At 32.1% G+C, this 13141-nt stretch overlaps 1 protein-coding gene across 5 annotated transcripts in view; it reads right to left on the bottom strand.

The window, feature by feature from the left end:
- Positions 1-2478: 2478 nt before the first annotated feature.
- Positions 2479-13141, bottom strand: part of LOC111046306 (ankyrin repeat, SAM and basic leucine zipper domain-containing protein 1) — a 118266-nt gene continuing 107603 nt past the window's right edge. For all 5 annotated transcript variants that reach the window (XM_039442886.1, XM_039442884.1, XM_039442887.1 and 2 more), the window contains 2 exons: positions 12111-12336; positions 2479-2707 (listed from right to left, as the gene is read on the bottom strand). In XM_039442886.1, the coding sequence (XP_039298820.1) occupies positions 2552-2707; positions 12111-12336 (382 nt within the window). In that variant the 3' untranslated portion in view covers positions 2479-2551. The remainder of the gene's footprint in view (positions 2708-12110; positions 12337-13141) is intronic.

Genomic DNA, 13141 nt, shown 5'->3' on the forward strand with positions numbered 1-13141 from the left:
GATTTCAAACCTGTGATGAATATCCTCCATCTTTATTAAGAGGTACAAGGTATAATAATTATTCAGCTTCATTCCTTTTGAAATATCTTAAAGGATGATTTCAAACCTGTGATGATATCCTCCATCTTTATTAAGAGGTACAAGGTATAATAATTATTCAGCTTCATTCCTTTTGAAATATTCTTAAAGGATGATTTCAAACCTGTGATGAATATCCTCCATCTTATTAAGAGGTACAAGGTATAATAATTATTCAGCTTCATTCCTTTTGAAATATTCTTAAAGGATGATTTCAAACCTGTGATGAATATCCTCCATCTTTATTAAGAGGTACAAGGTATAATAATTATTCAGCTTCATTCCTTTTGAAATATTCTTAAAGGATGATTTCAAACCTGTGATGAATATCCTCCATCTTTATTAAGAGGTACAAGGTATAATAATATTCAGCTTCATTCCTTTTGAAATATTCTTAAAGGATGATTTCAAACCTGTGATGAATATCCTCCATCTTATTAAGAGGTACAAGGTATAATAATTATTCAGCTTCATTCCTTTTGAAATATTCTTAAGGATGATTTCAAACCTGTGATGAATATCCTCCATCTTTATTAAGAGGTACAAGGTATAATAATATTCAGCTTCATTCCTTTTGAAATATTCTTAAAGGATGATTTCAAACCTGTGATGAATATCCTCCATCTTTATTAAGAGGTACAAGGTATAATAATTATTCAGCTTCATTCCTTTTGAAATATTCTTAAAGGATGATTTCAAACCTGTGATGAATATCCTCCATCTTTATTAAGAGGTACAAGGTATAATAATTATTCAGCTTCATTCCTTTTGAAATATTCTTAAAGGATGATTTCAAACCTGTCATGAATATCCTCCATCTTTATTAAGAGGTACAAGGTATAATAATTATTCAGCTTCATTCCTTTTGAAATATTCTTAAAGGATGATTTCAAACCTGTGATGAATATCCTCCATCTTTAGGGAACATTTCTCTAAATTGCAACTAGTCAATCTTAATTAAGAAATGCTTATCAGAGAAGAATTGAAAACTCTTGTGGGTCAGAATAGCCTTAATTGAATAGGGGCCCCCATTTTATACCTTAACTTCACCACTAATCTTCGAATAGTCTGTTTATACCATTGCAGATTTGCGTGTAATGATTTGACTCCTCACCTTATAATGTTATGCCCGGCTGCACAAAAGCCGGTTAAATTTTAACCGTGATTAATTTCTCGAGAACCAATTAGAGAAGGCTTTTTTGAAAAGACGGCTTCTCTGATTGGTTCTTGTGGAATTAATCACGATTAAAATTTAACCAGCTTTTGTGCAACCGGCACTTAATCATTCTTTATTGATTCATACAATAAGTAAATCATAAAAAATGATAGGGAGAGAAACATTAAGGTGACCTTGTGCTATTCCTCTCCCAAATTTAGATAAGGTTACACATAGTCCGGAATAGGTTAAGTCTTGTTGTTGTTCACTTCACAAAATTTTCAGTCCTTAATAACTAGTGTCAGGTATTCTGTACCGAAAAACAATAAAATGCTAGACCATGACTAATTTACACTACTAGACCTCATAGTGATAACATCTATTATTCGAATAGATATACTAAGAGTGTCCTCCCTTAAACTCTATGGAATAGCCTACTTATAGGTTTCACTGTAATAAACTTTATTACAGGTCAGGTTTCCGAGCTCGGGATTTAGCTAAGTTCTAGACTTTAAGGCTGTGCAAAGGCTAAAAATAAACTTTCTACTCGTGATATTTTTCAAAATTTTCCTATTTGCATATCATCAATCTATCAAAATGAGAAATTTTCTCAGGAAAACATTTTTTTTCTGATCATTACTTTTTGAGATATGAGCGCCTAAAGTTTGAATTTTTGGGACAGAACAAATCAAATTTGGTAAGAGATAAATCCATGAGATTTAGAGGATATATTCTTCATGGTATTGTTGATCTAGTGAAAATTTTTTTTTTTTTTTATCAATTTTTGAGATAATTGACAATAAAACATAACTTTTAATTGAGTTATTTTCAGTAAATTGAATAACTTTTTCAAAAATTGATATTCTCAGAAAATTTTTGTTTCACTAGATCAACAATACCATGAAAAATCCATCCTCTAAATCTCATGGATTTATATCTTACCGTACCGAATTTGGAATGTTCTGTCCCAAAAATTCAAATTTCAACCGCTCATATCTCAAAAAGTAATGATCGGAAAAAAATGTTTTCCTGAGAAAACTTTTTCATTTTGATAGATATATGATATACGAATTGAAAAACTTGGAAAAATTTCACAAGTACAAAGTTTATTTTTAGCCTTTGCACAGCCTCAAATAATACGGTACTGTACTTTCTCCCACATCACTAACTTAATAAACTAATTAAAAGACAATGTTTCAAAAATATAGTTTTGCACTTTCAGGTATGGAATGATAACCTTAATATTATTTTGTTTAAGATTTATTATTGATAACAATGTATACATCTCTAGAAAAATGATTATAAACATTTTAGGATCTAATGTATTGTGGAGAAGTTGTAAATGCTGAATCTTTGTCTATATGCTAGGAGTACAATTGCTGATACTAGAACAACTGATGTCCACCTGAGGTAGTTGGGCGTCCTCTTTTCTACTATCACATCAGCTGGAATAATCCGGTCATTTTCACTTAGCTGAAAAGAGAAACAATAAATTGTAATTTCAATTGGGATTCCTGTACTAACAGGTCTTATTCGATAAAAAATTAAAGATTTCTTATAAAGTTTTCTGTGATGTTTTAATAAATATTCATATTGATGGAAAGAACTTGATATTGCCAAAACCACTGGACTAGGATTGATGGTGTAACAACCGAAACAAGTATGCCCAATTATATGTATTGATAATGCCCAATACACAGGAATACCTTAAGGGCTTTCAATGTTAAAAATTGTATTGATTCACTTATGTAATATTGTATTTTCTTTTTCTTTTCCTTTCAATAAAGTATCTCGAATTGCTCTAATGAACCAGTAGTGGTTTTGACAATAACAAATTGTTTTTATTCATTATGGATGCATTAGACTACCACATCACCTTCAAAACAACACTGAAAGTTGAATGAAGACAGTTCACTTCAATTAGAGAATTGAACCAATAGATAAAGCTCTAGTGTGTCAAGTAGTTTTCTTATTTAATTATTGCAATTATTTCATGGTTTGTTTTTAGTAGTCCTGGTGGCCTATTGATCTCAACTCACTATTTTATAGAAGAAAAATTACAGTTATAATGGAAGAAAGAAAAAACTACAATATATTCAACTTGTGAAGATATTCTATAGTGAGGACCACGTTATAATGTCAGTGTTTGATTGGTAATGCTATCCTTGTCTATCATTCAACAAAGCGGATAGCCCTATCTCTTTCTCGCTTTACTCTGTTGCCAGATCGTCTTTTAACTATTTAGAATAATAATTAATCAACAAAATATTTCATCTTAATTATTATGAAAATTCATTATGAAATAATTCAAAAATATAATTATTTTTAAACGAGAATGAACAGTTGTTAATATTACATCAATAAACCTGTATCAGCTACCGTCTGTAGAAGGCATTGACAAGACAGGGGCTCAGCAACGCTGTTCTCCTTTCTTTCTGCAGTGCCATTATAACGAGGACCTCGCCCAAGTAGTAACAGCGGAAAAAGAAAATCTTGGGGTTTGAATAAATCAGCAAATATGAATAGGAGGTTCAATTGTGTGCTTTATAAATCTTCACTGTATAAATCTAAATATATTGTTCACACTCTGTTATAGTCGTTCATCAAAAGGAGAAACTACAACATATCTTTTAAAACACAGTCAAAATAGACTGCCATTCAGTATCCGTTTAGTAATTTCTTGAGAAATATCCATCGTGAGGTCCACGTATAATGGCAGTGGAGAAAGATAGAAGAAAAACGTTGCCGATCTTCTATCTTGTCAACGCCTTCTATAGACGGTAGCTGATACAGGTTTATTGATGTAATATAAACGGTTCATTCTCGTTTAAAATAATCAATTATATTTTTGTAAGCAAGAAATCTTATTTTTCATAATATTAAGATGAAATATTTTGTTAATTAGGCTAATTATCAATTCTACATTGTTAAAAGACGATCTGGCAACAGAGCAAAGCAAGAAAGAGGTAGCGCTATCCGCTTTGTTGAATGATAGACAAGGATAGCAATACCATTGCTGATCAAACACTGCCATTATAACGTGGACCTCACTATAGTTCTACTGTGGAATACAGGTTCTGTGATACACTATCGAAACTTGTACCGTAATAGCTGTGTTTATGAGATTCAAACTTAGTCAACTTCTGTAGTCAACCGCTCGAAAATAGTCCGATGGAAACTCTAACGGCTGAGTACGTGAGTACCTCCTTACCCCCTGCACACCGCACCAAAAGACGTTGTCAATTCGTCAGGTGTATTATTCATAAATAAATTAATTATTGACCGAACGGAGTGAGGTCCAAGATTCAAGTCGATGGTTTGGCATTTCCCTTTATGTTTAAATGTTCAAATGTTTATATGTTTAAATGTTTATATGTTGCGCATTTACAGCGAAACGCAGCAATAGATTTTCATGAAATTTGACAGGTATGTTCCTTTTTGAATTTCGCGTCGACTTATACATAAGGTTTTTTAAAATTTTACATTTTAAGGATAATACAAAAGGAAAAGGAGTTTCCTTCGAACACCAATATTATCGTAAAAATCAGACTATAGAATAATTCATCATAAATCAGCTGTCTAGTGGACTATAATACTACCCGTTTTAAAAACATCGAACGTCTTGAAAATGTATCTTTCCATGAACGTTAGTTGACAGTTGTCTACTAACTTTGTCTTACCATAAGCTGAGGCCATAATTCTAGTTTGGAGTTTAGAGTTATTGATAGAAAACATTTTTTTTAATTTTTATTTTCCAATCTGATGATTAAAATTGCAACAAATATTATTGAAAAGAAATTGATTTCTAAAATCATGAAAAGTGAGAAATGAAGTTTGTAGGAAATCAGCATTATGGTAGTTTATTTTGTTAATTTCAACACACCGATTTTTCGCCAACACGACAACACAGAATGTTCTCTGATGGGTTGATTGGATTGGCGACGGCAGCCAGACTTATCAGCGCTCACACTCACATTTCGGGTAGGGATGGGTATCGATACATCGATGTTTAAAAACATCGATGTTTTTAACATCGATGTTTACTGTTCGATGTTTTTCACTTATCGATGGTTTTACCTAGACATCGGTCATCCGATGTTTTTCCCAACTAAAAAGTAAAAACAATTCTAATTTTTTAATTTGATACAAGTTTTTTTTGTTTGAAGAGGATTATCTTGAAAGCAATAAGCAATAGTAACAGAATCACAATCATTATCTCTATCATATTATTTAGTGTAGTATTATGTTTAGTGTTTTTTGTGAATATAGATCACTCTTGTGAAAGATCTCGCATAAGTTTTGATTTCCTGCAGATTGCTATTTTTATTTTTCAATCAGGCTCTCTGTATTTTTATGTGAGACTGTTTGATACTCTTGAAGATTTACATTACTTCTGTGGCCCGTGTCAAAACACCTAATTTTCAGCTTCAAGCATCATCACCAACTACATTGTCCTCACATTGATATTTCGCACAACGACATAAGTTCTTGAGATTATGTTCTATGAGAATCACCCGTAAGATACACTTCATTTCAGTATTTCCTAGTGGAGAGGCGCGCTTAAGGACACCTCAAGGATCAAAATTTCAAACACAACTTTTGACACAATGCTCAGATTTCATCGAACTACATACACTTCATCCTTCTCGGTTCGTCACGGCGGTTCAAATTCATGCATAATAAGTCGAATTCGGTCGAAAAATGGAAAATTTATCATTGAGTGTGCTTAAGCCCATATTCCAATATATAAAAAATGGCCAATTTCTATATTCAAAGTTGCATGTCTTGTGAAATAATTCTGATAAAATTTCCAAATCTAGTGAGAATGTGAAAATTGTCCCCCTCTACCCACTACAATAAATAATACTTTCTATTCCAAAACAATTTGGAAGTTAAGATTTTAAAAATGGCGATTTCAGTTTTTACATTTTTTCGTAATTTTACTGTTGATCAAGAGTTTCTAAAACGAGTCTGATACATCATAGAAACTTACGGTTGATTACAAATTGTAGATAAATTCATCCTCTACGAGCTCAGTTGCCTAAAATCCATCTTGAATCACTTTTCGCTATCATAGATCTGCCAAAACCGTTAATATGAGAAAAATATCTACAATTTACGGATTTTTTTCAACAATCAAATCTCACTTTACGAACATATTCTTTCATGAATTGTTTACAGCGGATTAAATAGAAAATTCTATTGTACATTTCAAGATCATGTAATAATTTTTATAGTTAGGGGTTACCGAGATACATAGCTTTGAATATAGAAATTGGCCATTTCTTATGTATTGAATATGAAGTGCCTACACTCAACAATAAATTTTCTATTTTTTGACCGAATTTGACTGTTGATGCATGATTTTGAACCGCCTTGGCGAGCCGAGAAGAATTAAGTGTAGTACGATGAAATCTGAGCATTGTGTCAAAAGTAAATTATAAGTGTTTGAAATTTTGATCCTTGAGGTGTCCTCTACTGAGGCGTGCCTCTACTAGGAAATACTGAAATGAAGTGCATCTAACGGGTGATTCTTACCCATAAACTTATGGCATTGTGCGAAATATCAATGTGAGGACAAAGTAGATGGTGATGATGGTTGAAGCTGAAAATTAGGTGTTTTTCACAATACAAGTAGCATTGTTGTCAGGTGTACCTGGAAATCTATATGACATAGAGCGCTCTACCTGATGTCAGATTGTATAGCACAAAAATACGCCTAGAGGGATTTTGGAATATACATCTAAATTGTAACAATCGGAAGATATTGTTGATTAAAAACTAAAATTCATCAAAATTGATTTTTTCTTCAAATTTTACTCATTTTTGAAAAATTATAACAAAGTACTCATTGGAGATAGAGAGTTCCGAGTGATCTCATTTTTTTCAGAATTATATAATCTGGAAGAGATTTGGCAGAAATAGCTGAAAACTGGAAAATGAGCCGAAAATACGAGGTTTTTGGGCTATCTTGTATCTAGCACAAGGAAATCTTGCATGAAGAAATTGGTTCTGGACTTCTCTTATGTACCCAAATAATATATTAAAAAATCAGAACTACAATATAAATTGCAAGCACACCTCCTTTTTTTTGTCTATATTGACTGGATTAATAGTATCATCCATAAAAACGTAGGGCGTTAAACGATGTTTAAAAACATCGATGTTTACTGTTCGATGTTTTTCACTTATCGATGTTAGGATGACAAAAACATCGATGTTCAAAACATCGATGTTTTGTCTTTCGATACCCATCCCTAATTTCGGGACGACACGTCACGGTACCATAGGACAGAAAGCTCTATGTTTTTTTTAGGATTTTTTCTAGACATTATAAATTGATAAATTATTTAAAGTTTTTTGAGAAAACATAACAACAGGTCAATGTAAGTTACTGAGCACGAGGCCTACTGTTCAAAGAACTACTATAGTATATCATTTATAATCAACTGTGGACAACGTTAATCAACTATTATTTGGCAACGTTGCACTCATCTGTTCCAAATTCCATCGGACTATTTTCTTAGTAATCAAAATTTTTCTATTGTGGTACAAACCGGCAGACTCACTCAAATTTAATACCCTGAGTTATAATACTAATGATGAAAATACTAATGAAATACTACTGATGAAAATACATTATATGAAAATACTAATATTAATTTTCAATACCATTCAGTGTAATGGATTGTATTTGAGTTTTTTCAGTTGAGATAGAAATTTTGTAGAAAACTCACAACTAAACTCTCATTCTTATCCAACCTTTTATACAAGTCTACTTGGCAAATCTGATAAAATCTTAAGAAACGCAAAGCTTTACATTTTGAAGCTGATTAACCAAAGCGTTTGAAAGTTATTATAGAACATACACACATGACAAATAGACGGAAAATAATTTTAGCCTTGAGTCTCACTAACGCTCTTTCAATTGGCTCTACCATTCATATTCATTTGAGGTCTCGCAAAAGTATTTAATAGCAGACTACCTCCATTTTAAAGTATCATATTTGAAACATTGAAATGAATTTGGAAAAATTGGATGATTCCATTCCATCTATTTCACAGGTGATGAAGAATTATTGAGAATAGTGAAGAAAAGAAACTGCTTTTCCATTTTTATTCGTCTTCTTAGCCTATGTTGTGCTTTTTTACAAAAACGTAGAGAACTGCAAGGCCAAGGATACATACAATAGGTGTTTCATCTCTCTTTTACGTACAACGTGAAACTATAACTATTTTAAAATCTAGCATAAAATGTACCTTTAGAAAGACTTGACTGTCAAGGTCCTATCTATGTAGAGTATCATGTTTTGGCGCTGACCTTGGATACATTCACATTCATTATTTTTAAAATCTCCCAGCATCTCTTCAAACACTCGACTATTCTAATTCCACGACAACTTATTATGTTAATTGTTCTGTTGATTAGGTATGCTATACTCTATGGAGGAAAGCACCTTAGCTTACAATACTATAGGATGTAATGGACAAAGTAAATAGATTCTAGAATTTTAAATTTTCACTTTCTGATTAGTTGTGAAGGTGTATTGCGGTTTACAGTTACCGAATCTATACTGAATAAAAAAACTTCATATTATCAAACTACATATCAACTCGAAATCGAGATACCAGTTTCGGTTGTTATACCATTATTTATTATTATTATATTATTATTATTATTATTATTATTATTATTATTATTATTATTATTATTATTATTATTATTATTATTATTATTATTAAGGTTTTGATAGGTTAGGTTAGGTTTTGATATGATTTGAATTGAAAATTATTATTTTGGGAACACTGATTGATTATATCAATGTACTATTTCTATAGTTTTTTTTAATATAATGTAAAACTTGACTCCTCCAGTCAAACCTTCTTTAGAAGGTTTTGGAGAATTTATAATTTGTCTGGTTTATAAAATTTGAAATTTTCCACTGAAAAGGAATCTTCTTATCTTTTGTCATTCTTGCTTTTTTTATTATTCTTCATTTGTTTTGTTTGTAAGACTTCTTTTTATAAGTGTATTTTTCATTTTTGTTTGTTATATTTTCTATAATAAACTCCCTTCTTCTGGGGGTACCAGGACGAAGGAAAAAGGAAAGGAATTATTATTATTATTATTGAAAAATATTTTTTGTCTTAATAACTAAGTAGCCGGAGATTAATTCTGATCTCAAGACTAAAATAGTTGCAATTCAATGCAGAGACTCATTCACTCTTTTCCAGATCAGAGGCTTAGAAACTTGCGTACAATATTAGTTGTACCAAGAACTGCTGCTTTCTGCATAATTCTTATAATATGCCAGTTCTCCAACTGCAGTTGTTCCATTGCTTGTCTCCATTTTTTTTGTGACCAGTCCATTGGCAGACACTACTATAGAAATTATTACCACCTTCCTTAATTTATACATATCTTTAAGTTCAGCTGACAGGGGCTGGTATTATCTTTTCTTTTCAGCAATGGTACTCACAAGATTCTCATCAGTTATTATTATTATTATCATTATTATTATTATATTGTTTGTTTCTTCATATTGTTCGGAATATTTTTCTTCTTAATCATATTATTTGTATTTTTTTGTATTGCTATATTGTGTAATAGAGAGTGGAGTGTAAGAGAGGGCTGACTGCGCCCTAACTTCGCTTTCTAGGAAAAATAAAGGCAATCAATCTATTCTATTCTATTCATTATCAATATCTGGCAAACTTAGTAATTTAATCTTTGGTTAGCTTCTTACATAGTTAAATTACAGTACATTTACATTGTTAAAACATTACAGTACATTTATATTGTTAAAATGTTATATTTCATTTATATTGTTAAAATGTTACATCTCATACATGTGCCCCTTGTATACAATATACATGTATTCTATTCTATTCATTATCAATATCTGGCAAACTTAGTAATTCAATCTTTGGTTAGCTTCTTACATAGTTACATTACAGTACATTTACATTATTGAAATGTTATGTAACATTTACATTGTTAAAACTTCACATTACATTTATATTGTTGAAATGTTACCCTTTGTATGCAATATACATGTATTGTACCCCTCCTTTACAGCTGTAGGAAATATTGTCAAATTTCAAAATAAATGTTAATATTATTCTCCTCAGAAAGTAACGAGCAATGCACTATTGTGTCTTGTAGAAAACTACAGTGTTGCAATTATCCAAGACACAAAACGTTGAAAGACATTTGTTAATAATTGTCTTTTTCTCTGCCAAGGTCTCCGACAAATAATTGCTAGATCCTGAACTTAGCCTAGAGGTGCTGTAGGATACAGAATTATATCACTCCTAAATACCCTAAGCAACCATATTTTTCATACTACGAGTACAAGTGAATTGGAAATTGGTTTATTAAATACGAGCACAAAGCTTCAAAAATTTTCTTCTTTTATAGACTTGGCATACTGAAGATTCAACTCTTATTTTAGTGAATGAAGTAATCCCAAGCTTCAGAAATTTTCTTTTATTATAGACTTGGCATACTGAAGATTTAACTCTCATTTTAGTGAATGAAGTAATCTCAATATCTCTCTCTTCTCTCTCTGACAAGACCACCTTTGAGTTCCGGTGAGTCATTTAGCACAACTAAAACTCACTTGATAGAGAAAAGTATGAGATTTTATATGTGATATTTCATCTCACCTTTCTGACATGCTCGTGTAGAAATCGAAGTTCATCCTCTAAAATTCTCGCCTGGCGCAGAGCTTTCTCAATGATCGATTGGAGAGTACCAGCATCCGTATACTTTTTCTCAATAGGGAGATCGACAGCTTTACCCTGCAGTCTGAGTCTCACATACGAAGTCCCCGAGTACAACACTCCCAGGTGCTTCATTGTTGTCTTCATCAGTAAAACTGCATCTCCAAGACTGCAAAAACCAGAATTCATAAAATGTATGAAGTAAATCTGAGTATTTTTAACATGAAATAAATTTGTATCACCTTAGTTGGTGGGGAGTCACTTGCGGGAAGGTCCCACCTCACCTGAACATAACTAGTAGTTCTGTGAACAGTAGACCTCGCGCTCAGTAAGTTACATTTACCTGTTGTTATGTTTCATCAAACACTTCCGGGACGACACGTCACGGTACGATAGGACAGAAAGCTCTATGTTTATTTAGGATTTTTTCTATACATTTAAAATTGATAATTACTTATTAAGTTATTATTTAGGATTTTTTCTATACATTTAAAATTGATAAATTACTTATTAAGTAATTATAGAAAAAATCCTAAATACACATAGAGCTATCTGTCCTATCGTACCGTGACGTGTCGTCCCGGAATGTGATTGTGAGCGCTGTTATCAGGTCTGGTTGCCGTCGATACGCCAATCCAATCAACCCATCAGAGAACATTCTGTGTTGTCGTGTTGGCGAAAATCGGTGTTTTGAAATTAACAAAATAAACTACCATAATACTGATTTCCTACAAACTTCATTACTCACTTTTCAAGATTTTAGAAATCAATTTCTTTCCAATAATATTTGTTGCAATTTTAATCATCATATTAAAAACGAAAAATGTTTTCTATCAATAACTCCGAACTCCAAACTTGAATCATGGCCTCAGCTTATGGAAAGACAAAGTTAGTAGACAACTGTCTACTAACGTTGATGGAAAGATACATTTTCAAGATGTTCGATGTTTTTGAACGGATAGTATAAAAGTCCACTAGACAGCTGATTTATGATGATTTATTCTATAGTCTGATTTTTACGGTAATATTGGTGTTCGAAGGAAACTCCTTTTCCTTTTGTATTATCCTTAAAATGCAAAATTTTAAAAAACCTTATGTATACGTCGACGCGAAATTCGAAAAGGAACATACCTGTGATATTTCATCTCACCTTTCTGACATGCTCGTGTAGAAATCGAAGTTCATCCTCTAAAATTCTCGCCTGGCGCAGAGCTTTCTCAATGATCGATTGGAGAGTACCAGCATCCGTATACTTTTTCTCAATAGGGAGATCGACAGCTTTACCCTGCAGTCTGAGTCTCACATACGAAGTCCCCGAGTACAACACTCCCAGGTGCTTCATTGTTGTCTTCATCAGTAAAACTGCATCTCCAAGACTGCAAAAACCAGAATTCATAAAATGTATGAAGTAAATCTGAGTATTTTTAACATGAAATAAATTTGTATCACCTTAGTTGGTGGGGAGTCACTTGCGGGAAGGTCCCACCTCACCTGAACATAACTAGTAGTTCTGTGAACAGTAGACCTCGCGCTCAGTAAGTTACATTTACCTGTTGTTATGTTTCATCAAACACTTCCGGGACGACACGTCACGGTACGATAGGACAGAAAGCTCTATGTTTATTTAGGATTTTTTCTATACATTTAAAATTGATAAATTACTTATTAAGTTATTATTTAGGATTTTTTCTATACATTTAAAATTGATAAATTACTTATTAAGTAATTATAGAAAAAATCCTAAATACACATAGAGCTATCTGTCCTATCGTACCGTGACGTGTCGTCCCGGAATGTGATTGTGAGCGCTGTTATCAGGTCTGGTTGCCGTCGATACGCCAATCCAATCAACCCATCAGAGAACATTCTGTGTTGTCGTGTTGGCGAAAATCGGTGTTTTGAAATTAACAAAATAAACTACCATAATACTGATTTCCTACAAACTTCATTACTCACTTTTCAAGATTTTAGAAATCAATTTCTTTCCAATAATATTTGTTGCAATTTTAATCATCATATTAAAAACGAAAAATGTTTTCTATCAATAACTCCGAACTCCAAACTTGAATCATGGCCTCAGCTTATGGAAAGACAAAGTTAGTAGACAACTGTCTACTAACGTTGATGGAAAGATACATTTTCAAGATGTTCGATGTTTTTGAACGGATAGTATAAAAGTCC

This window comes from Nilaparvata lugens, chromosome X (assembly GCF_014356525.2).
Source record: "Nilaparvata lugens isolate BPH chromosome X, ASM1435652v1, whole genome shotgun sequence".
NCBI lineage: Eukaryota > Metazoa > Arthropoda > Insecta > Hemiptera > Delphacidae > Nilaparvata > Nilaparvata lugens.